The sequence below is a fragment of the Hippichthys cyanospilos genome, chromosome 2, assembly GCF_059441005.1.
Source record: "Hippichthys cyanospilos isolate Australia breed blue-spotted pipefish chromosome 2, RoL_Hcya_1.0, whole genome shotgun sequence".
In the NCBI taxonomy this organism is placed as follows: domain Eukaryota; kingdom Metazoa; phylum Chordata; class Actinopteri; order Syngnathiformes; family Syngnathidae; genus Hippichthys; species Hippichthys cyanospilos.
In genome coordinates this window covers 13,323,088-13,350,604 of record NC_142370.1, presented here as the reverse complement: position 1 = coordinate 13,350,604, position 27,517 = coordinate 13,323,088, and the positions used below count along the sequence as shown (strand labels likewise).

Sequence of the window (27,517 nt, the reverse complement as noted above, 5' to 3'; positions counted from 1 at the left end):
CATTTTTATTAAATATTGAGAAACATGAAGCTGACGGCAAAAGGCAACATCATCACTTCATTCATGCCAATCAATTATATTTTAGCCACGCTTTCCTCAAAATTGTATCTTGTTTGTTGGTTTTTTTAATATAACTTTTTTCAAATTATTTGTTTTTACTTGCTTACAATACTTGGCTTCCAATCGCTGCAAAAAAAAGGAAAAACAGTCCCTCCCCCGCCCTCCTCAGTTCCTTCCTCCGTCATCACACTGCGGAAGGTAAAGTGGAGGCGTTCGGGATGCAGCGTTTCAGGTGCGGCGGCTTCCTACTCCCCAGTCAGCACATCATCACCTGTCTCCGCCACGAGGTGCCTTTGGCTTCTTGGCGTCCCGGAAGCAACGTAGGCGACTCCCAGGATCGCGACGGATGTTGACAGAGGCGGATTAACGAGTTTTCTGGGCGGAGGAGGCACGCACGACATTTGTGACAGAGCCGGTTTCAAATGTTTTGTAGCTCTGAGGCGCGGCTAACCATAACATAGCCGCCGACCACACCGAACCTTCGATCTCGAGCTCGAGCCCGGAAAGGGGCATGCAGCCGTATCACACGCCCCCGAAGGACGCAGGTTTGATGCTTTGACGCGGCTGGCTAGTGTTCGTCAAGATTGTGGAGGCGCAAACGCGGTGCGTTCAAGAGATCACCAAACGACGGATAAATCGGCACCATGGGGACTCAAGGACCCGGCAGAAAGAGGCTACCGAACCTGGAGAAGCTGTCCGCAGAGGACGATGCTCTCCAACAGATCGCCCGGGAGGTCAGTGTCATTCAAATGTTTTTTTTTCTTTGATTAAATAAATACTGAACCAAAGTACTACAAATAGCTATAAATTTCGTACAAAATTGTGTGAAAATTGAATTGACTGTACGACATCCCTTCTCAGTTCCTCATTTTCTTGCGCTACTGCAAAATGTGTTTTTTTCTCGCTTGTTTGTTTTTTGTTTGTTTGTTTCATTTTGGAGTGGGTTGGTCTAATTCGTAATGGACTATTCCAATGTATTTATTTTATTTTGCAACTATGGTATAAGTTGTAGTTTCTTTGATACTTGCCAAGTTAACCCTTTAAGCACCAGAGTAGAAAAAATGCACCGAGCAACATTGACGCTGTATGATTTTCTCTTACCGTGATCGAGCTACAACCTTTTCTAATGGTGATGTAAAGATTCTAGAGAAAAAAATCGGCAACTAAGGGGTTAAAACAAAGTTGTATGTTTGTCATTAAAATGGGAACATATAAAGGGGTGGCATGGCTCAGTGGTGGAGTGTTATTTCCCAGGAGGTTGTGGGGTTGATCCCATGACCATTGTGCACATGCCGAAGTGTCCTTGAGCAAGACACTGAAGCCCCAGTTGCTCCTGACGCTGCGTCACCAGTAGGTAAATTATATTTGATAATAATATTTTCAAGCAGCAACATTATAATGATGATGATGATGATGATGTTATGTATTATTATTTGTTACAATTATTATTATAAAACGTCTAATGCATTACTCAATGAAAATCATGTTATGTGCTGCAGACAAAACATGTGTGTCAGACTGGTCATGTGACTGTTGAGATGCAGATTAATGTTTAGAGGCTTAAAGAATGGGGGTCAGGGGCACAACAAACGCACACCACACCACACACACACTCACACACACACACACGCGCGCGCGCATTAGGACAGTGCAGTGAAAAAAACAAACTGCAGCTTTGGGCTCATTTTCTCACCCTGACTGTATTGCTGGGTGGATGGGACGCTTCCCAAATTTGATGTCACTTGCCAAAATACTAGCGATGCGCACTCACTTGCACCTCAGTAACTATACAGGTTACTATACCAAGGATTGGTATCTGGCAGAGAGCGAGCTTGGTTTCATCGTATTTGTACTCGCGGCTGTGGCCGATACTGGTATTGCGCCCATTAGACAATATGGAATTAAGGCATAAATGTCTGTTGAAAAAGATGCCATTTCTGTAGAAAAGATCATTGAAAATTGCCATTGATTTTCTCTAATCTTAAAGGTAAAAGGCACAATGGGATATAAATATATTTCTTTAAAATTTTGGAATTTTAATTTACCTAAAGTACCAGTGGTCTCGGCGTTTGGTATCGGTACGAGGGACGACTAGAGTTGAGACCTTGATTGATTGATTGATTCTACATGAAAAGTCATATTTACCAATGATCATAATTGTCATAATGGCTGTTCTTGTGGCCCGTGTGGATTAAGTCTGCTTTTATGTACTGATTTATATTTGCGCTGGCATTGACTGGAAACCAGTCCAGGGGCTTTGAATTGGCTCCAGTCCCCCGCGACTCAGAAGGATAAACCTCAAAGGGTCTAGGAAATGCATGCAACTAACTCTATTTTCCCTACTCAATATAGATGTTTTCACATCTCATGTCCGGTCTTTTCAAAAATGTTGAAAAACAAAATCCTCCAAACATTTCTGCTGTTGTGGTTATGGGTCAAGAGGGAGAACAATAAAGATCGTCTACATTGATGTGCACTCATGCTCGCTCATTCATTCAGTATTTTTAGGACAAACAGAAGTCAAATTCCATGCCATGATGGGGGTCGCATTCTTCTTTGTTTTTTGGGGGGGATACACTCTGTCACCAGCATGTTTGTTTCAGTACTACATATAGATTATTGACTGATTTCCTGAACTTTGGCACTACGTTTTTTAGTGGTATCTTTAGGCATATTTTATTACACTGACCCATGTAACGTCATATGTTTTATTTCTGTTTCGTCTGCCATAAAATTGCATCACTAATGACAATGTGCATCCGTATCAAACCTAACAAAATAAGCGTATACATCATTTTTCAAGGGTGCCATTACAATAAACATTTGAAAGTATGAGTTTCAATCAACAAAAAAGCTTCATGTTTCAATTGATCTTAATTTGAAAAAAAAACAGGTCATGGTTCTGAAAAGCATTGTAGTGGATTTGTAGATACGTGCAGCAAACCTGTTCAAGTCTCCCACTGAAGTACCTTCACGTTTCCCCAGATGTACTCTAACCCCTATTTGAGAACTGATTGGCAGTATGTCCTTCAATTCACGCTATTAACTTACTTCGCGGGTTCCCCCCAACAAGTTAACATTCGACCAAACAAGTGTGACGCAATCATAAGTCTGTAAGCCATAAATCAGATTACAAAAATACTGCAAACAAATCTGTGGCTTTATCTCTTCAGCTCTTCGTGTTTCATGAAACCATGACATGTAAACATATGGAATCCACTTCTTAAGGACTGATTTTTTTTTCATATTGCAGCTTTTGTGATTTGACAATTGCTTTCTACTACATAGCACATTAATATGTAACTAGTAAGACAATTCAGCACACTAATGGTGCAGCTGGAATATCATAGATCGGTGGAAAACCATAGTGGAGCCGTCTACTGCTGCGTCCTCATCATACTACAGATTCGCCAACTTGTTGCACCTGTTTATACAAAAATTGTAATAGAACCTACCTGGCCATTTCAATGCACCGGTCTTATGTTAATGCTCCAAAGCCTCGCCATATAAAATTCCATACTTGCTTTGTGGGTTGTCAGGTCTGCATCAATAGTCATTAATTATAATTATGACTATCAATCATAAACAAAAATCTGTGGTCTATTCAATTAACTGCAATACACCTCACATCAAATATCAATAAAAGGGCTCATCAGTGAGCCACATTATTGATTTTGTTTGATGTTTATTACGGATCAATGGTTTTCAAAGTATGGTACCATCTTGAGTCACCGGCGGTTAAATTGTATTTAACGTTAAAGTTCAATATTGTATTTCAGCTTTAAAGACTGTTTGCGGTAAAATGGTATCTAGGTACAAGATTTCTTTAACGTTTACTCTATGAACAATGCATCCGAGTACAGAATTCAGTTTTCCTGTAAAGTGTTACCGATCGAACGTGTTGTGCATAATGGTACTGGACAAAAATATCAAATCTACTTTTAGGAATGAAACCTGTCTTGTTTTTGATGGAGATTTGGGCCTACCACATTTCTATGCTTTAGTTTTGGTCATTGTGGTGGTACTTGTTGAGGTGTAAAAATCTTGAAGACCCTCTGATATCTAGTTGTGGAACTCCATGTCTTTGACAGGCAGAAGCGCGCTTGGCGGCGAGGCGAACGGCAAGAGCGGAGGCCAGAGAGATTCGGATGAAGGAGCTGGAAAAGCAACAGAAAGAGGTGAGGTGCTCACTCGGCACTCAGTCTGATTGGCCCAAATGAGTACCGATCGGTGTGAATTGGTTTTATTCAAAATGGCCGGAATTGTAGAACTTGTACAGCATATTCTTTGCACAACTGATGCTTATGACATACATTTAAATGGTTTTTTAGGGGTCGTATACACATTGGATCAATTGTGAACGTTTTTCCATGGTTTATAATGTGTAATTGTGTCAAAAGTCACTTAGCCGTACTTTTTAGGAGTGTGACTTTAGTGTAGTGCCTGCTAATGTTGCAAGGGGCATGTGAAAACATTTTAGGATTTTCTTCCAAAAATATAATGACATATTTTCGGTTACATGTATTTCATATGCCCATAATATTTTTACACCGCAATTTTAATTCTTGATGAGACAATAGCATGTGGCATAGCTGGGCCAAAATCACAACTAATGTGCGCCTGCTCAACTGTCTAATCAAAGCACACATGACTGATAACAAGAAGGTAAAACTGCCATAGTAGATCTGAATTTTATTCTTGTTAAGTAATTCTTTCCAATACCTAAAATTTAGATGCCTGTCGTATAAAACTTAATTCACAATATTGTGATTGTGAATTAATGTTTATTTTTTAAGGTCCTCTTCCATGTACAAGTATATCTTTTATGTGAGATCTGTCAGGGGACGGCATGGATGTGGGGATTGTGGACCCTAGTGCAGGGAAGCTCAGAGACATAGAGTGCATGCTGAAATCCATAGTTTATCAAGCAAAGATAGGTTGCGGGAAAAAAAGGACAACAGAACTACAAAGACAAAATACAAGCAGACTGGTACACATGACATCCATCTAAACTCAAAGAAAGCATGGAGCTAAAGACAAGCCAAATTAATTAGACAACAAAGAACACCTGGACAAGAGACAATAAGAGCAGGGAGCTGATTGGTAGACACAAAGGAAGATTACAAGAACAGGTGGACCAATCAGACTAAAAAGACACTGACACAAGGAGACCAGAAACATAAACAACTAAGAAACAAACTCAAACCCGAGACATGAAAGGAACAAAAAAAAAAAAACACTGAACAGCTTAAAATATCACAAAATCAGAATCTGTCACATTTTACAGATCATTTAAAGTTGATTAAAACTAAATCTGTGTTCATAGCGTCAAGTAAATGAATTCATTCCAGCCAGGCAATTGGTCAGAATTACTATTATGTATCTTTCGCATCCTCATCAGAATGACTCCGATGTCATGGGAGCTTAACCAATGTATATATTTTTAAATTAATTTTCTATTTCTATATTTATTCTACGTTTCAGTTGCTTACATGCTATCATCTACTTTGATACAATAAATATGAATGGAAAAATCTCATTTTTCTTGTGAAATGGTGAAGTGTCAACACCTTAAGGTCATACTGAGTGAAATTGTTTTTGTTTTGCCTCAAACTTTGTAAGGGAAAAAATTGCACTCATCAACACTAATCAACTCGCTTCCATTAAGTAACAATAGGCAACCATGTGACACACCCTGTGGTCAGAGGTTAGACAGCTGTAGAAGTGAGTGTTCTTCAATCATCAGTCATTAGAAACATTCATCCTGTGGTGAGTCACTTCTCTCGCGTTCTCCAAGCTTAGTTCTTTGCCTGCTCTTTATTTAAAACTTTTTTACAAAAGCATATCATTACTTTTACATTCTAACTTGGGTGTGCACATAGCCTGTAGACATCCAATGAAAGGTTTTGCTTAAAAACTTGTAGCATCAAACAGGAGGCTGAAAGCAGCAAACCAACTTCTACTTAGAAACATGCCTCTATTTTTTGTTTGTTTAATTTGTGCTCCTTTTCCTCTACAGAAGTATTATGGTCTGGATTATAAATGGGGTCGCATTGAGCAGTGGATGGTACGAGCGCGCATCTGCCGCTGGCCCATGAAAACCTCCTACCACCTAATCGCTTTAAAACAAATAAAAGAGCATCGCGTCGATTGCACTGAACCGGCATGGCCTCAAATTTTTTTTAAAAATGGTGACCGATAACATAGCAAAGTAGTCAAGTTCACAATTCAAGTGGATTGAAGTCACCAAAGTCAAAGTCTAGATCAGGGGTGCTCAATGCGTCAATTGCGGTCAACAAGACGATTGTGAAGACAGCATTGGTAGATGGTGTAAAAAAAAAATCTTTTTTTTTTTTTTTTTAAATGGGGCAGATGCCCATATTTAAAAGTTATATATGGTTTACTAATAATTAAACCAAAAGCACAAAGTGAATGTTTTCTTTATACCTGTGCATCTATGAGGGTGATATAGTCTCACTATTAATATTAAGGATATAAAACTCAGTTACAATGGTTGATCCATGCTATGTTGATTATTCATTGTAACAATATCTTGCATGGTTTTGGGCTGGTGTTGTAGTTGCAAGGTGACGTTTTGCAGCCATTGTCCGCTAAAGGACTAGGTTAATATTCTTAGCGCCAATTAGCATGCTTTTCACTATACTTCCTTGTGATGCTGTATCGGCGACTCATAGTTTTTATCTCACTGGTAATGGTCTGCGCTCCCAATGCAGGGACTTTGTCATAGAAGCAACCCTTCATCCAGCTCCACAAAAAAAAAAAAAAAAAAAATCATAAATAAAAAATGAAAAAACGTACATCGTGGGATGGTGGTTGCTGGAAAAGTAGCCATGGAGGAAAAAAGTTTTTGGGCACCCCCGGTCTTGATGAAATCATCTGGGTGGAATTAGAAGGTTTTTTGAAGTCAGCTACATTGCATCATCATCCTCTTATTGTTGCTATGAGTGTTTTATCACTTAGAGATAATGACATCAGCACTGGTGATTGCTTGTTCCCATTTCAGCTTTTGTTAGGTAACAATTGTGCTCTGTTTTATCAAGTTTTATTTTGCATGCCCGATATTTTTCAGTCTGCGTGTCAGGCATGGCGTCAAGCATGCACATCTAAACGTTTCAATTGAGAGGTGTGACTGTTTGATAGTAACCGTCCCCTCTCTTTGTGTCGTCCTTCGCCGCCTTTCAGGAGGACGGCGAGCGCTATTCTCGCCACTCACGGAGAATCGCTTCGGTCTGTATCGTCTCTTGACTTTTCCCCGTATCTGTTCTTTGTGAGAAGTTTTGGCCGGCGAAAAGAGATGCGGTTACCTCGGTCAAGACTTTGTCACTGCAAGTGGTTCACGTTCTCAGTCAACATGTTTTCATGTTTGTGTTTTCAGCTGTCAGATGATGAAGAGCGGATGTCTGTGGGGAGTCGAGGCAGTTTGAAGGTGACTTAACTTCACCCATTCATTTTTGGATTTTCCAGGCCTTCTATTTCTTCTTCTGGTTTCATTCTTTTTTATATTGCATCTCAATTCTTACTTCTTCCTTGCATACATCCTTGTCTCTTCCTACCAATGGCCTCTTTCCTTCTTTCCATCCCTGCACCTATTTTTCCTTTCAACTTTCCCAGCCTTCAGATTACAGCTCATTTCTCAGTTCTGGCTCCCGGGCGTCCTCCAGAGCTAGTTCAGCTCGTGCTAGCCCTGTGGTAAGTTTTGCTTGGTCTGTTAAATGAGAATTTTTTGCAACTGAATGGGGAGTAAATGACGTAAACTAGCTGCGGTTTCATGCGGCGGATCAAAGTGTTTGTGAATAAATATAACGTCTCCATGGTCTGACTGTGTGTGCTTAGGTGGAGGAGAGACTAGACAGAGACTTCCTAGATAGAGTAAGTCAAGTTTTTATGTTGGGCTCATTTAACCCAAAATAAAGGTACGGCTGGGCAATACAGCCATTTTGCAATTTCACGTCAAGAAGTGAACGTAAATATTTCCTTCGGGAACATGTAACGACTGTCGGAATGTACTGATACCAATATGTGACAAAACCTAAAGAAAACTTACTCTTCCTAGGGATGTCCTGATTTCTCATCGCTTGATTAGAAATCGTGCCTGATCACATTATTTTCAGCTGATCACATTTGGGGGAGAATTTGTGGGATTTTTTTTTGTGTGTTTTGTGTATCATTAAATATTATTTTGTTTATATCATCTGGCTCCGGCCCTCCTGTGTGGAGTTTGCATGCTCTCCCCATCTCTGGTTTTCTCCGGGCAGTCTAGTTTCCTCCCACGAGCCCAAAAACATGCATGGTAGGTATATTGGCCACTCCAAATTGCCCTAAGGTGTGTTGGTGAGTGTGAAAGATCATTTATCTTTGTGCCTTGGAACTGGCTGGGAACCAGTTCAAAGTGTGCCCATGTGCCCACTGCCCAAAGAGAGCGGGGATAGGCACCAGCAAGCCTGCGACCCTTGTGCGGACAAGCGGTTAAGAAAAAAACAAAAACATTCCTGGCATAAAAGTTAGAGCTGCGTTTAACACAACTAATATGACACTCTCAATTGCACGCTACAATACTAATGGCATTATCACGTATTTGTGCTTAAAAAAGTGGTAAGGTGCATCCCTCGTACCAACAAAACTGCGACTGATAGAAGATACAAAAAAAAAAGGTGCGGCTTCCTTACCATGCTGACTTTGTCTCTGAAAATGTCAACAAAATTGTAGACATACTTTTGCTAAGCAAAAAATTTTTATCTGCAACATCAGATGTAAGACACACCCTTTTACATTTTACAATGTCACTCATACACGGAAAACCGCTGACACGCGGCAATGCCAAAGAGCTACCCTGTTTTGTAGGCTGTATTGCTCAGCCGTGAGAAGTTTATTGGACGCTGCTTCCACCACTTGTTTTGTATTGATAATTCCTCCTCTTCAGGGCTCCAGGACAGCGCTGAACCTTTCTGCCGCCACGCTATCATCACTGGGTGGAGCGTCATCTCGCAGAGGGAGCTGTGACACGTCGGTCTCCGTCGAGATGGAGGCATCGATCAGGGAGATGAAGGTATCAACTCCAATGATCTGATGACACTTAATTCAGCAATGGGCTGATATCAAATTTCCTTTGTTCACGTTCTTTGACTGTTATGCCAAAGTTTTCATTTCTCTTAGGTTGAATAATACTGATTACAGATAAGAAGATTACAGAATAAGTATGAATAAAATAATATCTGACGATTGATTTTCAATTGTCTCAGGACTCTGTGGCAGAAGCAGAGGAAAAGTATCGCAGAGCGATGGTTTCAAATGCTCAGCTGCACAACGACAAGTCGACTTTGATGTATCAGGTGGAAAGTCTGCGGGAAGAACTGAGCGACATGGAGGAGCTGCTTTGGGAGGCGCGACGGCACGCTGATGAACGCACAAAGGTAAGTACGTCGATGGGATTGTTTGGATGCGTTTTTAATAGCAGGGGAACAGATACTCACATTCCAAGAGGACGTTTGCAGTTTTAAAACTGATGGCAAGATTTGAATGTAGCCTCACTTAACTAATCCCCTCATCAGTCTCCGACAAGCCGTCCCCCTCACTAATATGCACAACTACGATTCTCAAACCCTTAGATGATACATGTCCAGCTTCAACAACATAGCGGCGCTGGATATACTAAGATACTGATGGATGATAGATGGGTGCTACGTTGGTAGACTCATTCATAATAGAATGTTGTGGATATGTTAATCAGACGTCACGGTTTAACCGGGACAGTCCCGATTTTGTGTCACAAGCTCAGATGGATTGTCACAGTTTTTAGTTTTGAAAATCTGGTCACTCTGAATATGGGCTCTGTTTAGTGCGTCTCAATTATATTTTGCAAACCCCTCCAAGGAAAGAGGAAAACCTTCGCGCCACCGCACTCACCGCGCCGCCTATAAATAAGAGTTTTATCTATAATGATTAAGTCTAACCTAAAACTGTGTCCCTTTTGACAATTTTAAAAGAAAAAAAAAAACAATATAAATCAACATTCAACAACTTTTTAAAGCACATATAAAAGTTACGGGTTATTCCAAAACAATAAAATGAACAAATCCATCAAAGTGCCTGAAATTTAAAAAAAAAACATACAAACAAAAAAACAAAAAAATCACTTCACATGGCAAAAAATGACGCCTTTTTTTCTGTGGTCCTTTACGGTCACTCTTTGAGACTTATACTCAAGTAAAGTGCAGGTGTATAAAATATCTACTTGTATGTTAACCCATGTTTGTCCAATCCGCTGATCTTTACATCAAAGGCATTTCTCATCAAAGGGAAAGCAATGACAGAAGACATTAGGGAGCTGAAATTTCATCCAGATCGTTACATAATGTCAAAGTTCAACATGGTCCTTATCACACTACCAGTAGTGTACCCGTCTCTTTTTTTTTTTTTTTTTAACTTCCCATCTCTGATCTCTAATGTTTTTTGTTGGCAGGCATATGAACGTGAGCGTGACTCCCACATTGTCCTTCAGTTCCAGTGTAAAGAGATGAAAGAGACAATGAGACGAAGCGAAGAACTGCTGATGGTCAGTTCAGCACTAATCATCCCCGACACACAAAATGTCCAAAGCTGAGTGCTCACATTGGTCATTAACGTCTTCTTTGGGCTAACTTACCTCCTTTTAATGAGCTTTTAACAACAAACACATTGCTTTTCCACGTTCCTTCCCGTCTCCGTCAAATCCATCCTTCCTTCCTTCCACGCCCCAGGAAGTGTCACAGTTACGGGAACAAACACATGCTTACTCTCAGGAGGTGTGTGACTTACAAGAAGCTCTGCAGTGGAAGGAAAAGAAGATTGCGGTAGGACGTGATGAAGTACCCAAACATTACAAACACTAAAATATTGTACATCAGGACAGAAAAAAAAAAACATCAAGTACATTTGAATTCAACTAAATGTCACACTAATCATTACTGCTAATCAATTAACCTTATTTAACCCACTTTCTCTCCCTTTTCCTGCCTTACCACTTTCCAACCCATACATCATCCTTGGTCCCTCTCAGGCATTAGAGCGTCAGAGGGAAATCTCTGACGTCATTCAAATCGAGCGCGACCAACTGAGAGTTGAAGTGCTCAGCCTCCGAGATGTTCTCAAGGTACAGCGGGAGACAAAAAAGGTCACATGATAGTGTAGCCATGTTATATGTCACGACATGTCTAGTAACAATTTGGCCTCGTTCAGCTTCTTTTTTTTTTTCGAAGGAAGGTTAGCCAGTCAAACAAAGAGTGCAAGTTATTGAAACATAACTGATGATTGATCATCTCCCAAGCAGAAATACGGAGAGGTCATTTCTCCTGAGGTGGCAACCAATGGCGGGCCTGGATTGGACGAGACGGAGGACGAACTCCGCAGCAGCTTTGCTACCCGGTTGGTGGGGGAAGCTCCTGGGAGCAGAGAAAGCATGTTGGGTAAGGCTCGCTTGACAAATAGCGCAGAATACCATCCCTCTTTTATCATTCGATGACTGTAACTAAGGAGTGTCCGAACTACAGCTTGATGGCCATTTGCACCCACATATTTAGTTGCCCGCAGCTATTTGGCATGGTTTGCAACGTTATTGAAACCCTTATTGTGAAGATAAATGTTATGTAACAGGGCCCGACCGATTAATCGGCTTATTCAAAAATCGGCCTAAAACGTTTAGCTATATGTACGCTAATCATTTAAATCAGTTGCACACAAATAACACTGGTGTCAAATTAACTATTCATAAATCCAAATCATGTCCTTCTATCATAAATACACATCATGAAACATGTTGATGAGGTCATTTTGCAATCGTGCCGTTCAAAACAAAGCTTTAAAATCTTAATTTTTACAGGCAATGATTCGGTGAGTGATGCATAGATTTGAGCTGGCTATCGCTACACAAATGAAGGCAGTTTGTATAAAAAAATAAATCACACACAGTACAAAGTGTAACATAAATTACTTAATATTATTATTATAAATATTAAATTATTCAAACTAGGACACCACTAGTAACGCAACCTATGACATGACAAAAATCAGTACATAACTTCTATATTTGCACCAGGCAATGCTTTCTGTGAACCCAAAAGGAAAGTTGTTTATTATTATTACTATACATTACATTTACTGGGCAGCATAGTGGAACACTGGCTAGCATGTCTGCCTCAAAGTTCAGAGGTCCCGGGGGCAACTCCAGCCTGCCCTGGCTTTCCTTTTGTGGAATTCCGCTTGTATTCCCTGTGCTCGTTTGGGGCCTTCTTCAGCTACTCCGGTCTCCTTGCACGTTCCAAAAGCATGCATGGTGTCTGTATTGGCTTTAGGTGTGATCGTGAGTGTGATTGATAGATTGTCTATGTGTGCCATGCGATTGGCTGGTAACAAGTCCGGGGTTTCCCCGCCTACTGCTGAAAGACGGCTGAGATAGGTGCCAGCGAGCCAAGTGAGGATGAGCGGCCAAGAAAAAGGGATGGATGGATTACATTTAGTGCTGACTCCTGCTATTGAGTACCAGACCGGGTGAATCGTGAAAATTGGCACATAATTGACGACACATAAAGTGCATTGAGAACAAATGTTATTTGCAACACCCGCAGCTTAAAGAAACCAAAATTATTCACATCGTTAACTTCAACAGAAAGCTACAGTGTAGCAGGTAAAAAGAACAAAACAATAACCCAACATCAATATATGCTATAATTGCTTGATGCTTTGTCTTTACGCATGGCTAATAAAGGTCAGAGAATTTCAAAATTAGTCGTCAATTCTATATGCAGCACAGCTTGTGGAGGAAAAGGTTTGGCCGCCCTATCCTAAAGCATTATCACTTCATGTTCCAGTTTATTTCAATCAACCTAATGGATGCTCGTGTTCGTTGAAAACCTCATTCAGTTTTCCCTGGGCATCTGGGTTCATTTCTCTCGCCGTCGTTGACTACCTGTCTGTGCTTGGTGCTCCAATGTATCCTTCGTGGTCTTTCAGGCAACGCTGGAGGCATACCATCCCACCATAGTCAGATAAACAAACCCCCGCAATCGCTCAGCTTCAGCTCGGCCGGCAAGCATGTACGAGCTTCCAACATGAGCTCAGAGGCCCGTGCAGGAAAACAAAAGAATCGCAAAGGAAGGAGAACACATCGGATGAGGACATTTTCGACCAAAATCAAAAGGCGTCGTGCGCCCATGAACACAGCCAAGTCAAATGCCGAGTCACTGAATAGAGCCGGGATGTCAACGAAACAGTGCAAACGTCAAGCGAAATGCCAAAAATCCATTCCTCATGTTTATAGGACGTCCATTAGAAAACTCTACAAATCTGCTCAGCCTGCCTCAGACTTAATTTGGGGCCATAAGAACATCAGATCCAAAGAGCAGCCGACGACATATCACATCACCTTACAGCGGCGTGACATTACCCGTTCAACAGGCCAGAAAATGAACCAAAAGCTTACTAAATATTTGTCTGCATCCACTGGAATGAGCAACAATGCCGCCGTGGAGCCATCTTACACAGCAAGTCTCATACGTGAGGACCGTGAGAATTGTTCTGCAAAAAATGCTTTTGCAAATGCATCTGAGCAATGTGAAATGCCGCATGAAGAAGCAGATCTGCCAAACACGACTGACTTAGTTTTTGCGGATTTTTCATTAGCTGAAGGTGCCACTTCTCCCGAAGACTTCCTCATGAAAATGCCGCGGTCTTCTGCGGCCAATGCTCAAAATATCAAGTTCAAGAGATTTGTTGAAGAAATTAAGGTTATGGCGGCTCCTGAACTGGTGCTGCTGAAACTCCCAGAAGGAAAACTCTTTGAGGAGGAACACTGCAGCCAAATCCTGGCCACAAATTTACCAGCTAGCCAGGAGCTTTCAGTGGCAGACATGGACAGTTGTGAGGAGGCCTATGAGGAGACGCTGCAGTAATCTCCTGGAAATGGTCAGAAGAGCGCTCAGAGCAGGGGCCGATCTATTGTAGTTCATACCGGGCCATAGCCCCCTTTTACTAAATCACCTTCACAAGCAAAATAACGAGAAGAATACCTTTAAACAATATGCAGTAGCTTGTTGGATTGCTTAGGGTGTTTGATAAATTAAAGTCAGAATTTCAAAGTGTCCCTTTGATTTTTTGGGAGGAAAAAAAGTTGGACAGCTCAGCGTTTGTTTTTTTTTGGGGGTGTTTTTGTCCAAGGTTATTAAAATGTGCCGTGGTATTGACTGGTGACTAGTCCATGTCAGATCTCAGGCAATGGCGGGCAGTGAGTTTCAGACTTGGGCTTTCAGTCGGTATTGAGTGACCTAATCCAGCTCTTAATAGCACCCTCACAAAATAATGTATAAAAAAAAACTAAATAATGCTGGCTGGACTGATAACTAAAAGGCAAGGTCTTCAAATTTTGCTCTGCTCGAGTCACGTGTCTCACGTCCTTGGCCATGCCTTCAGTGATTGGTCAGAGGGGCCCCGGGTGTATGAATGTGAGGATGCTTGAATATATGTATCCATTGTAAAGTGTCTTTGACTGTCCAGAAAAGTGCTATATAAAAGTGATGCATCGTTAATATTATCACCAAAAGCAACTTTACAGATTTTGGGCAATTGTCATCAGATCCAAAATGTATGAAGTTTAAAAAATTCAATAAATCATATCCTACCCTCCAGAGATGCTCACACAGATGTTGTCTGGACTTTGGGATTTGCAAAAGCGGTGAGAGGTAAATCTAAAATCTGATTGGCTAAAAAAAAAAAAAAAAAGCCATTCCTTCATTGGTGTGTGCGTGCGTGTGTGTGTGTGTGTGTGTGTGTGTGTGTGTGTGTGTGTGTGTGGCGTCAACGCATGCGCTAAAGATTTTGAAGGCGTGGGAAAACATGGCATTAAATATTACAGTGAAGCTGTACCACAAACGACTGGAAGCTCAGTTGGAAATATATGATCATTCAAGTTGTAAATGTAGGTCCGTGCTTCTGATAGTGTTGCGACCTACGGAGAATGCTCTTGCGGCACACCGCTGAGCTCAGGGCCACAAATCCTATTTCGAGGTAACTCCAGGCTAAAAATTGTTCATCTATAGTGGATGTAATGACTCATTTATTGATTGTATTCGAACTCAGTCTGTTTTTTTTCTCTCCACATCACGTGTTGCTTGCTTTGTTATGGTTTTTCTCAATAGGGATGTCACAGCATTTCGCAGGGGTAAGAAATCACAAAAGCGAATGGAAACTTTCTCTTGATTGGAATCTCTTTGACAATCACAAATTGACATTTTCCGAATCAAACCATCAATCATTTGACATGCGGTGATCCCTAATGATTTTAAGTTGCAATTTCCCTAATGATTTTAAGTTGTGATGAAAATCCAAATCTAATCAAATAAGACAGTGTGGAACTGTAAGTAACCATGTGTTTGCTACTCTCATTTCAGAGCTGCATCTAAAGAAGCTAATTGAAGAAAGAGAAAACTTCCAGGACCAGGTGGACTATTATGAACTAACAGGCCGGAATGATCATGCAGCATGCACTGAAAAGTTCCCACAAGAGGGAGAGAAAAAAAACCATATGTGTCTGCCACAGGTGAGGATGCTCAAGACTCAGCTGCTTCTGAGACAACGAATTGGACCAGATGGGAGCCAAAATCCTGAGGAAGACGGTCTGGAAAATGGCACGGACTCGCATGCGGTCGACCTTCAGAGTGAGTGGCCCTCCTTTTTTTTTTTTTTTTTTGCTCTTGTTAGGTATTAAAAGACAAAACAAAACAAAAAAAAACAGTATTGCCATGTCAACATTTTTCTTCCCAGGAGATGCAAACAGACAAATCAGCGATCTGAAGTTCAAACTAGTGAAATCTGAACAGGAAGTTGCCACTTTGGAACAGAATGTACGTCACTTGCCTTTTCCCTGTTGTCTCTTCATTTTACATAAAATTCAAAGCAGTTATTTTTTGCCCTTGCATACTCTTCATTTTCCATGCACAATTTGAATGTTTGAATCTACAGATCTTTTCAAAATGTAGAGCTTCTCATTCCATCCAACATCAATATGAATAATACCTCTCTTTACTCAGTCTAACTCTAACTGGCAAATTTGAAACAGGTCAATTTTGACTTAAACAGTAAGTCAGGGTTAAACAAGTTCTAATTGTGTAGCCCAGCTTTTCCAGTGTACCCTCATACATTAGATGTGTGGATATTTGAGGATATTAATCAACTACTTAGCGGATAAAATTCAGTCTCAGTTTGTCTCTCATTGTCCAGGTCATTCGACTGGAAGCTCAGGTGACGCGTTACAGGACAGCGTCGGAGAGCGCCGAACTGGTCGAAGATGAGCTGAAAGTTGAGAAGAGAAAACTACAGAGAGAAGTAAGTTCTTCAAACAATTGTGGAATCATTAAAGTAATTAGTGGAGCGACGGAAAAATACACTTTGATGTGAAATACTGACATGTTAATGTGGAAATTAGATGACTGATTGAAATGGAATCGAAAACGTCAATTTGTACGTAAAATAATGAACAATTAGCACCCTATGCAATAGGGACTCAAGGCTGATATATCAGCAGTGTATTGGTGGTGAAAAAGTTTTTCTATTTTTTTCATTCTCTTGGGCTGTGATTTGTTGCTGGAGATTTACATTTTTGTACAAAGCCCTCTCGTGACTGTCAAGCATCTCAGATCTTTGAAGGCCAATCTTTGAAGCCCAACTGTCCACCACCACTAGAGGGTGACATTTGACTTTTTTTTTTTCTGGTCCGTCATTCATTCTGATCCCCGTCCTCGGCTGTAATACTCCATCATCTTTAAAGCAGGAGACAAGAGTGCAATTAGCACTCATGTCCAATGGATGGCATTATCGTGAGCCGGTTCTCATTTATAACTGCCTGCCCTACAACTATAGAAGATGGTTTCATTAACATTTGTCTAAATGTGTGTACAATTCATCTTTCGCATACACTACAAGTGAAACAAAGTATTGTTGAGGTTTATTTTACTAAAATGTCTGTAATTAGGGAATTTAAAAAATGTATGTCTTGCTGTCCTGGCCAAGAGCCAGTCAGAGAAATAATGCAAATTTGGTCTGCATTTATTGGTTAATTGAAACAAATCCCTGAATGCTCTTACCAGCAAGAAACCTGAAACCAGGACAAAGACATGAAGCAACTACAAATAAATCTCTAGTAAAGTTAGCTGTGTTGTAGCTGTGAATGACTAGTGAATTGAAGCAACCCAGTTTATTCATTCAGCTGAACATATTTTGCCACTGCTAGTTGGTACTGTAAAGTGACAATTATCACATTGACTGCAAGCTGATTGCAGTTTGTACGATAAAGATGCAGAAATATAGCAGCTAAACATCCAAGTCAGTTGTACTACATTTGAAAAGAGCAAAAAAGGGGTGTGGCGGGCTGACGGACATCTGGCGTAATGTCTATCGCAATGATTACGACGGATGAAAATTGCAATTTAGATGTTTTTCCATTCGGCGTATTTTAAGGAAAATGTTCTTTGAAGTATGTTGCGTTTGGTGTCTGCAGTTGCGCTCCGCTCTGGATCGCATCCAGGAGCTGGAATCGACCAACGGCCTTCTCGCCAAACGTCTGGAGAAGATGAAAGCCAACCGCAGCATCCTGTTGGCTCAGCAGTGACCCCCAAGACGAGTCCTTCTTTCTCCTTCTGGAACGGACTACACGACTCTCTGGGTTTGAACACTTGCGGAATTAACTTAACTGACAATCAGTTACGATGGGTGACGGCTGCTCGATTTAAAGCAACATTCTGGACCGTATGGGTGGGCTTTGTCTGACCAGGTCATGTGGGGCTCTCTAGAATGTCACTGGTAAGTCATTGGAGGATTTATTCAATATCAGCTTAAGGATCTCATAAAAGAATTCCGCATACTAATCAAATGACCGTCTTACTAGTATGCTTTTTTTTGTTTTGTTTTTTTGTCTTCAACTTCTGCCTTCCACTACTGTAAGACAATACAGCACGCTCATAGATGGACTATTTGCTTCTAACGTGGCAAAACTGCACAAGTCCACACTCTCATGCTAATTCTGTTAGCTAACATCTAGTAGCATGCAGATGTCAAGTAATCAACAGTGCCATCCCACTCATGCCCGTAGACGTTCTACTATGCACTACTGGGGGCGGCATGGCTCGGGCGGTGCTCGTCCCCCAACCCAGAGGTTGTGTGTTCAATGCTTCACCCTTGTGACCGTGTTTCAAAGTGCTACAAGTGCTACAAAGTGCAGCAAGGATACTGAACCCTCTGTTGCACCTGATGCTGCGTCAGCAGTGAGTGAATAAGATGGTTGAGTTGTTGGGGTTGGAAAACAAGCTCGCACGCTATAGTGTACACTGATTGGCTCTTGCTGCGTTTGGCATCACCTGGTCGCTTTCTGTTGTGGGTAGGAGGCCAAGTTGAAGAGCAGGAGGAAGACATGAAAATAGAAGACATTGTCGGTTGGATGAATGGTAAATTTAACTTAGAAAAATGTCTGAACAGAGCCTTTGATAAAAGCACAGTGACATGCTACGTTGTAAGGTTTTTTTTCTTACCACAGAAAGAGCTCATGTTTAGCCTAGCGCATAAATGGAAATCATTCAGCTGGGACTGCCACAGCTAACGATAGTAACGAAGACATTAATGTATCGAGACACAGCAAAGCTAAACTGGAGGACGTCCTGCTTTTGATCAAGTCCAAGAAGGACAGGATGGATGATGTTTTATTTTAATGTCCATCCATTTTCTCAACCGCTCGTCCTCACAAGCGTTCATGGACCTGCTGGTGCCCAACGAGCTGGTTGCCATCCAATCACAGGGCACACAGAGACGATCGACCAAAGGGTCCAATATACCTACTATGCATGTTTTGGGGAAAGTGGAAGGAAACCAGAGTAGAAAACCCACACGGGCATGGGGAGGACATGCAAACACGGAAAGACAGAAGCTGAAATCAAACCCACGACTTCTGCATGTGAGGGGGACGTGGTAGCCAGTTTGCCACCGTGCTGCACGTTTATATCAATGTTATTTTCTGACGATTAGGCAAACGATGAAAGAAAACGCACTGTTCTTCCTGTCGGTTGAAATTAAAGGTTGCGGCCAAAGATAAATGGTTTCAACCGTATCTGTTACAAGTAACTGAAGCCACTTTTTGAATGTTGTAGATCAATCTTGTAATCTGCCACCATGATAAAACATGTAAAAAAAATTTTCAATGGTTAGTTTTTCCTTCCAGTCTTTAAAAGATTAAAAAGAGATTAATTACATCAATAAATTGTGGATCCTAACCAATCTCTCAAAGTTTTTTTGAATTTCTCGACAACACTCAATAACAATTGTGAAAAAAAAAAAAAAACATTAGTAGTAAGACAGTCTTCGAGTGTGTAGAATTTTTTTCGGCGTGAGGAAAGTGATGTGGCCCTTAAGCTGGTTATCAAATAAATACTGACAGCGTAAGCACCATTTGTTCATGGAGAAGCCCCGTGGCATTTTGATTTATTTGTGTGTAAATTCATGAGTCATGCATTAAAAATATTCACTTGTCAATTATGTGTTTTGGTTCATTCACCTGACTTCTGTGGGGGCACCATGGCTTCAAATCCTACTCGGTGGTGGTGGAAATGCGAGTGTTTTCTGTCTCGTGTTTAGTCTGTCGTTCAGCTGCCTAAAAAGAGTACAAGAAGTAGGTTCCTAACTTAATGTTGACGTATATCTTTGAATATGAAGGAGTCAACGTGAAAAAGACCTTTATTCCACTTCTAACAACCACAGCAGGTTGACCACACAAAACAATCTCATTTGTCCAGAATAATCAGTTGCAAGTTCTCCCTTACTTGAAGCTGCTGCGCCTTTCATGGTGGCCACCGTGGCTTTAGGCTCCAGGGGACATGTTTTGAAACTTCCTGTCAATTTTGAGTCCTACAAGACCTCACAGGGAGATGTCAGGCAGCGACGGCGCAGGCGCTTCCATTTTGTCCGAAAGGGTAGCACTGGTGCCCTCTGCGTCACAGGCTTTGACGACTGCTTTTGTGGCACCGCCAAGGGCAACGGGGCCGCCCACCGCCTTCAGACGATTAAGGTGGATCATGGTGGTTTTGGTTGGGAGGGACTGACTGTTCTCCATCAAATGATGCCGACAGTGGAACAGGACCAAGAAGCAGCGGTAGAACTGACATGACAAGGAAGGCGGGGTCAAACAAATTCCATTATTTCCTCTGCACTGTCAGAAAAAATACTCAATTCTACCTTGAAGGGTCCAATGGCTCGCAATAGCATACATATAAAAGTTAGTTTTCAATTTTCAGCAAAAAAAAAAGTTAATGTATCGTCTATAGTCAATATGATGTACAATGAATCAAAAAAATGTTTTGACTTGTTAAAATGACTTCACATGTGCTCAAGGCTCAGGTAGCCACCAATCACAGCTAAGCTTGTGAGCATCACATGACCAAACCTTAAAAAGTGGTGAGTCGGGATTGGTCGGCTTGGGAGCATGTGGTAGATTTTTAGTCAACGGCAAGAGGAAAAATGTGGTTTCAAAGGTTTTCATTTTACGTAAAAAATGCTTTAGTTATCAAATTATAGACAAGAAATGAAACTTTTGCAGCTGAAAACATCAAGATAAACGGGAGCAACTCAGAGAGAGGACCATTTGAATCGGTGGATTATTTTGTCGACGACGGCGAAAATCCGATGGTTAAACGCACAGCTTGCACTTCACAGAACGAAGACATAACAGTGACTACGCCTGACTTTCCCAAAACTTTCCCGTGTGAAACAACAACATTCGAGTTTTGATAGCGGAATTTGAGAGCCAACAACTTCTACTACGTCTCTGACGCACTTGAGAGGAGAAGCTATGCTAACTCTGTTAGCTAAGTAATAGTTCTAAGAAACAGTCTTGAAAATGGACGGACGGATTATACAGCAATTGACTTAGGAATGCCAGCTCACTTGCTTGTTCATCAGGATGTAGATGACGGGGTTGAACACGGTGCTGCTCTTGGCAAGGATGGACGGCACCACGCTGGCCACGGGGCTGATGAGGCCCGGCCGGCCAAACGTGGCCATCATGGCGACCACGCCATAGGGCATCCAGCAGAGGAGGTAGTAAACCACCGTGATGACAACCATGAACAGGATGTGAAACTCGCGCCGCCTCGTCCGTCGAATTCGACCCACCTGACGACACAAACCATGTCACGTTACGAGGTTTGCCAATTTTGTTCCTTATTTTTACCCAGCATATGAGAGGGCCGAAGAACTGAAGCTAGTCGCCACATAGCGATTTTCGTGGATTGAAGCTAAAGTGAATTTCACATCCAAATCATGATGGCTGGATGACTCAGTTGATAACACTGCTGACTTGGACATCGAGAATAGCCTTCAAATCTTGGACAGGGTGGGCTACATCAAAAAGCACATCCGGTGTGAAAACTGTGCCAAACGATCCATGAGGGTGACTCACTTTGGTGACCCCTGACAGAGGAAATTAGCTTCTGCTTTTTTGAAAATAGTGAGTAAAATATCATTTTTGGCCACGACTATCCTGATAACCAAGAAAGCAATTCCTTGGTATTGTAAACTCTTCAGTATGAGTTGTTTTACATCCACATTTTGATTGATTCAAATCAAGTAGCGAATCAAGCATTGGAAATGAAAGATGACTCAAAATATGTCAGCCAAATGTGGCCCAGCATATTCTCACCGGGGAGGAAGTATTTTTGCACCATTTAGTCGGGTAAGGAGAATTATATTCAACTGTTAAGTTGTCAGTCAAGAGAGGCCATTTAGCATATATCAACACATTTGTCATGACTTTGCTGTGCTGGCATGAAGGCAGTTTGCAAATTTGGACGCTTGACCAGGGAAACCCTCGTTACTTATCTTAACCCAAGTTTATTTTAAATTCAAAATGAAATCTCTTCAGAAGTTGACGTGACTGCATTAGTGCATTAGCGCTACATGACGATAGCGCTCGAAAAAGTGAATGTGAAAATGAATGCTTGGTAAGGCGCTTTGTACAACATATAGTGTGGAAAAAGTACACCGCATTTACAAGTATGAGATAATTGGATTTTCCTTATTTGGACCATGTCGTGTTTTAGCAAAATTACTCTGATTCGGAATTCTTGATTCAGAATTTACCAGTTAAACCTCATTTCTAAATGGCGCCTGGATGCCATCTACTGGTGACTGTGCGTCAGTAATGTCGTTCCTAAGATGGAAACAATGCCAATACTTTTCAAATTTTCTGACCCACCTGTTTAACGGCATGCAGTAGGCGGCCGTAGCAGTACACCATGAGAAAAACAGGGAGACCGAGACAGAAGACGAACAGACAGATGACGTAAGAATGAGAGCGAGAAGTTTGCTCCGTCCACGTCACGGAGCAGCTAGTTCCAGCACCCTCCAGGCCGTAGCTGCTCCATCCCAGCAACGGAGGCAACGTCCACGCCACCGAGTAGAGCCAAGCCCCGCCTACTGCTAACAAAGGCTTCCTGTAGTCCAAGTTCTGCTTGTTGTGCACCAGCAGGGTGCTGTAGCGCTCGTACGACAGCAGCGCGAGAGACACCAGAGACACAATGCCTAAGAGCAAAGACAAATCACATATTTTTTTGTGTCAAGTGAAAAGCACCGTGTATTGCCTAATGTATCATGTGTGGTACGTGACCCAAACATCTTCTTTACCAAAAGAGGACCACGTATTTTTTTTAATGGCGTGATAAAGTGGTTCTAAGTGTCTTGCTAAACGGCGACATCTTCAGGCCTTACGCATAGCTGCAATTTTGATGTAATGATTGTGTTTTGATAGCTATTTATCGTTTGAGCTGCTGATGAATTTTATGTAACTAATGGTTAACGCCTCTTAATGTACGAGTAAAAATGTGTGTCTCTTTTCAAACCAAGAGCTGTCGTGAGCCTTCTCCCTTCGCCAAATCCCTTTCCGATGTTTAGGCTTGTCATATGCTGCATTTGACGACCGTTCGATATTTCCGACCTCTAACTTAGAAACGTGCACCCAAACACCCGTTGGAAACGAAGTCCGAGTTTCGAAAAAACGCGACTTCATTTTTTTTAATTAATTTTATTATTATTTTTTTTTATCATTCTCAGCCTCGAAGTCGAAATTGGGGCAATCCGGTTGGGAGAAATTTCGAATTCCCACTCCATACCTTCATCGAATGCAGCATTTGAGTCTACCACCCGAGTTCGAACTCTTAAGTGCCAAAATATGCCTATTGAGGTTGTTGCTGTAATTGACGCGAATATTTGAACACACCAAGACAAGACATTGCTTGAGCACTTTGGGGTTGATACGTATTTTTAAAATGTAAAAATCCTCAATGCACTTTTAAAAGTTTACTCATTTGTTTCGGCACCGCAGCTACATCCTTGTTTAAGCAAATGATTCATTCGGTACTGCCCCTAAAATTTAAAAAAATAAATTAGACTTTATATGTTTTCATACACTGGCACCAGAGGGGCTCCGTACATAAGACTGTTTAAAAATGCAGAAAAAGCCTTGATATGTTTTCATGGAGAATTACTCCCACAAGGAGGCTAAGTAATTGAAATTCCCGTGTGAAAGAATGACATCGGGGCCACTTTTGTTTCTGTCAAATGTTAAAAGTGGTCGTATTTGAACCCTAGGTGACCGCAGCCAGGAAAACGAAAATCGATTGTTTCTCTTCTACGCTTTAGAAATGACTTCTATGTTCTTCTTAACTCGCTGTACTTCTCAAGTAGGCTACGTAAGGAGTTTGAACGTCCCCACCCCATCTGGCGCCGACCGCACTCACCGAAGCAGGAGTTGATGAAGCCGTACCACGAGCATCCCAGCCGGCCGAACAGCCAGCGGTAGCGCAGACTGGACGCGAAGCTCAGCGTGGTGCCGCACGCGCACACCAGCATGTCGCTGACGCTGATGTTGAGCAGAAGCATGTTGACCGGCGTCCGCAGCGTCTTGAACCTACAGAACAGAACCAGCACCAGCAGGTTGTTGAGGAAGCCGAACACCATGATGGAGCCCAGGAAGAGCGACACCACGCGGTGGCCGCCGCGCGTCAACTGCTCCCGTGGCGCGTCGCTCCACCAGCCGTGCCCGGAGGGGTCCACGCCAGAGCTTCGGTTCATGGCCGTCCCATCCGAAAACATGCCTGAGGTGTTTGGTCGATTGCGATCACTCGCATAACATCAGCTACGAATGTCGAAGCGCGAGCCAACTGCGTCGCTTAAATGCGGCGCAGGCTGGAAGACACGGGTGTCAACCTCGAGGCCCGGGGGCCAGACACCGCCCCGTCGCATCATCTTATTTGGCCCGCTGATATTTCTTGGACAGCTCTTACCTTTTTACAGCTGAAAATTGCTAAACGCAGACTATCCCCTTCAAATACAGTAAATAAAACAACTGTTGGCTCACATGTTTCCCTTGACTTCTGATTTCAAACCACAGTAGATGATATGCTTGGTTAGATTATACGTTGGTTTCACTGACCCCACATTTTTTTTTTTTTTTTTAAATTTCAGGGATGCATGCAAACCTTTCATGTTTCATTATGTTTTTTTCAGGTTTTCATAATAACAAAAACAATAATCGTGATTATAATAATAAGCGGCTCAGTGGTGCAGTGGTTAGCACGTACGCCTCATATTAAAGGTCAGAAGTTCAATTCCAGCTAGCTCCAGCTTACTGTGTGGAGTTTGCATTTTCTCCCCGAGCCTGTGTGCGATCTCTCCGAGCACTCCGGCTTACTCTCACACTCCAAAAACATGCACGGCAGGTACTTACGTACAACGAGCATGTTTAAACAGGAATGAACATCTTTGTTGGCCCTTTGTCACACCTTGTCATTTTTGCTTCACGCCTGCAGGGACACAACAGGGGTCGACCCACAAAACCACAATCAATCCTTTGAATGCATACATTTCTATTAATCATTATTTTCCACAAAGATGGAAGCAAGACAACTGTTGGTTGTTGAAGCCGTTCCATGTTTAATTCAATAGGCATTTAAGGTCTAAATTTCAGTGGTTGCTTTAAGGGTTTCAATCCAAATTCCTGCTTGAAAATGGCATGTCTTGTTCATTTGTGTACCGTTGATGTTAAAATTGAACTTTGGCCACAACAAGCAAATATATATTTTGAGGAAAAAATAGCACCTTATCAAGAAAAGAACACCAATGCCAACTGTTAAATATGGGAGTTCACCCATCATGCTTTGGGGTTGCGCTGTAGCCAGTGGGACAGAAAATATCTTCTGGCTGGCAAATCTTGGAGGAAAACAAGAGCTGAAACTGTACAAGACTTCTACAGCGAGACAGAATCCTCAGCATACCTCAAAATCCACCATGGACTGCCTCAAGAAACCCAAGCTGACGGTCTTAGGATGACCTTCACAGCCTCCAGAGTCTGACACAATGAATCATCTGTGAGCCGATCTTAAACAAGCTGTGAAAGCACAAAGACTCCAAAATACAGTGAACCCCTGTGTTACAGCATCCCTGGCTTATGTTGCGAAGTGGAATACTGAGTTTTTTCATACCCTCTTTATGGTCTTTTACCAGTTTTGCGACAAAAACAACTGTCATGTCCCGAGGGGCTTGATTGTATTTGTCTTGTTTCGTCTCCATCTGCAGGCGTTTTTAGGTAATTACACTTATTTTCAGTTTCCGTCACACTTGCCTCCATGCAACGCGTCACTACAATTCTGGTCCGCTATTGGTTGACGTCTCCTCACGGAGATGGTGGTCTGCTATTGGTCGGCCTCACTCCTTTCAAAATGTCGGAACGGTAAAGGCTTTGTTCCATTGTGAGTGGTTACAAAACCGTATTTCTAGTGCATTTTACTGCTTAATTCAAAGTTGAAAGGGTTAGCCAAGATTGCTAGTTATGTTAAAGAGAAAAGTAAGAAGATGATTTCTATGGAGACGATGCAATTACAATTTTGATGTTTTTACCTGGGGTTCTAAACGCGTTAGCTATTCAACATAGGTTTGGATACGGTGATTTCGCCTTACAATGGATTAATCTTGTTACACGTGGGCCCACCGTATTAAAGAACTGAAAGACTTTTGCAAAGAAGAATTGAGGGGAATGTAAACAATTCAAACAACAATGTTTTCCCATAATATTCTTTTTCTTCTCATGCCATGGATTCTGCGATTTTGACGATGATTTTGACCATCGCACGCTGCTGTAACCAGCCTCCGTTTGGCCGGCGACCAGTCCAGGATGTACTGTAGCGCCAAAAGTCACCTGGCATGGGCTCCAGTTTGCTACTTGAAAGTTGGGCTGAGCGGTTCAAATTGCGGACGGATTGACGCACGCTTGGATTGCTTCCTGCTGGCCAATCTAGCATTAAAAGCACATGTTCACATGTTGCAAAACATGCTCATGCCTGGACCCCGTGGTGTCTCAAAGACTGATGGCATAACGCGATGGTGACATGCATGTTAGGTAAACGGCTGTGTTGAGTAACTTTAAATTATTCAACCAAATTGAATCAGGTCGCTCAAATTACTCTGATGCAATACCACAATTGTGCAGTGGTGAAAAGTGCTATGCAACGGTGCTCTATTTCACGACTTCATTTTTCAAATGAATTACATTTGTATGGAATTATAATATGGAATTATGAAAAATCTTAGGTTTTTTATTTGGAAATTTGTGGTAGGCGTAAGCTGAACAATGTAATGCGGGAATGCTCAAACTGGTCAAAATGTGTGTAAAGAAAATAAGATTTAAATGTTGTTTTCTTATTTTGAAATTTAGAAAAAATGTCATATAGATAAACTGAATCGTTGATATCATCTGGAACCGTTGGAATCAGTCAAACATGCAAACGTTAGGAGAGAAAAACCAAAGCGTTTGAATTTCTTGTTTTAAAATTTCTAACTCAAACTCTAGTGGCAAAAATAATCTCATGTAACAATTGGTCAAAAAACGATGAAATTACAGGTATGAGCAAAAAAAAAAAAAAAAAATGTTTTTCTTCTCAGAAACACTGCATCCACCTTACCCCTCGGGAGCCATCTGTTTTGCACCAAGATGTTTCACAATAAAAATGCCAATATGAAGGTCAGTGTGGGATCCTCAGGCTACAGCCGATGTGCTTGGTCACCAGCTGAGGATTCATCAGCGTCTTCAACAATATCAACAAATGTGTCAACAGCTTTTTTTTAAGGTGTGAACATCCGCGGGCATCTTTCAGGGCGCCGTCTTTCATTTGACCTACTTTGAATAATGGAAAAGATGAAGTCCAGTGATAAACCTGCTCAAAGAGCTGTCAGAAATGCTCCTCGTCATGTTCCTGTATCATGACCGATATGAGAAATTTTCACAACCTATCGTGTAGAATTGCTTGAGCAAAAGTAACACAAATTTGGTGATTGTATATACAGTATTACAGTATTTTTTTTCTCAAAAACAAACGGCCAT

At 41.6% G+C, this 27,517-nt stretch overlaps 2 protein-coding genes across 16 annotated transcripts; one reads left to right on the top strand and one right to left on the bottom strand.

Moving 5' to 3' along the window:
- Positions 1-271: 271 nt before the first annotated feature.
- On the top strand, positions 272-19,623 carry lrrfip1b (leucine rich repeat (in FLII) interacting protein 1b). 13 transcript variants are annotated; one of them, XM_088404176.1, is made up of 18 exons: positions 272-794; positions 4,152-4,238; positions 6,080-6,127; positions 7,264-7,308; positions 7,457-7,507; positions 7,693-7,770; positions 7,915-7,950; positions 9,002-9,127; positions 9,321-9,491; positions 10,541-10,633; positions 10,818-10,910; positions 11,117-11,209; positions 11,387-11,522; positions 15,498-15,547; positions 15,647-15,764; positions 15,871-15,950; positions 16,327-16,431; positions 17,603-19,623. In XM_088404176.1, exons 1-18 carry the CDS (start codon positions 705-707, stop codon positions 17,711-17,713), a joined length of 1,611 nt encoding a protein of 536 aa, XP_088260302.1. In that variant the 5' UTR covers positions 272-704; the 3' UTR covers positions 17,714-19,623. The 13 variants fall into 13 exon arrangements, with proteins under 13 accessions (XP_088260302.1, XP_088260305.1, XP_088260225.1 ...); XM_088404179.1 differs by lacking the exons at positions 10,818-10,910; positions 11,117-11,209; XM_088404099.1 differs by lacking the exons at positions 15,498-15,547; positions 15,647-15,764; positions 15,871-15,950; positions 16,327-16,431; positions 17,603-19,623 and adding an exon at positions 13,066-14,190.
- Positions 19,324-27,390, bottom strand: LOC148427430 (pinopsin-like). 3 transcript variants are annotated; one of them, XR_015863907.1, is made up of 10 exons: positions 27,315-27,390; positions 27,099-27,221; positions 25,416-25,489; positions 25,240-25,350; positions 24,869-24,944; positions 23,880-24,049; positions 22,340-22,665; positions 21,031-21,258; positions 19,911-20,245; positions 19,324-19,741 (listed from the first exon to the last, which is right to left on the bottom strand). XR_015863907.1 is itself a non-coding variant. In XM_088404189.1 (4 exons), exons 1-4 carry the CDS (start codon positions 24,232-24,234, stop codon positions 20,006-20,008), a joined length of 1,149 nt encoding a protein of 382 aa, XP_088260315.1. In that variant the 5' UTR covers positions 24,235-24,267; the 3' UTR covers positions 19,807-20,005. The 3 variants fall into 3 exon arrangements, 1 of the variants encoding a protein (XP_088260315.1); XR_015863904.1 differs by lacking the exons at positions 24,869-24,944; positions 25,240-25,350; positions 25,416-25,489; positions 27,099-27,221; positions 27,315-27,390 and having other exon boundaries at positions 23,880-24,267; XM_088404189.1 differs by lacking the exons at positions 19,324-19,741; positions 24,869-24,944; positions 25,240-25,350; ... (1 more) ...; positions 27,099-27,221; positions 27,315-27,390 and having other exon boundaries at positions 19,807-20,245; positions 23,880-24,267.
- Between the last annotated feature and the right edge of the window lie 127 nt (positions 27,391-27,517).

Excerpts from the sequence above, each read along its gene's own strand:
- LOC148427430 (XM_088404189.1), bottom strand. The coding sequence starts at position 24,234 with ATGTTTTCGGATGGGACGGCCATGAACCGAAGCTCTGGCGTGGACCCC. Across the intron at positions 22,666-23,879 it reads CTTCATCAACTCCTGCTTCG|GCATTGTGTCTCTGGTGTCT; the intron begins GTGAGTGCGGTC and ends CTTTGCTCTTAG. Across the intron at positions 21,259-22,339 it reads TACTGCATGCCGTTAAACAG|GTGGGTCGAATTCGACGGAC; the intron begins GTGGGTCAGAAA and ends TTGTGTCGTCAG.
- lrrfip1b (XM_088404099.1), top strand. The coding sequence starts at position 705 with ATGGGGACTCAAGGACCCGGCAGAAAGAGGCTACCGAACCTGGAGAAG. Across the intron at positions 7,771-7,914 it reads CAGCTCGTGCTAGCCCTGTG|GTGGAGGAGAGACTAGACAG; the intron begins GTAAGTTTTGCT and ends GTGTGTGCTTAG. Across the intron at positions 11,523-13,065 it reads GAGCAGAGAAAGCATGTTGG|GCAACGCTGGAGGCATACCA; the intron begins GTAAGGCTCGCT and ends GTGGTCTTTCAG.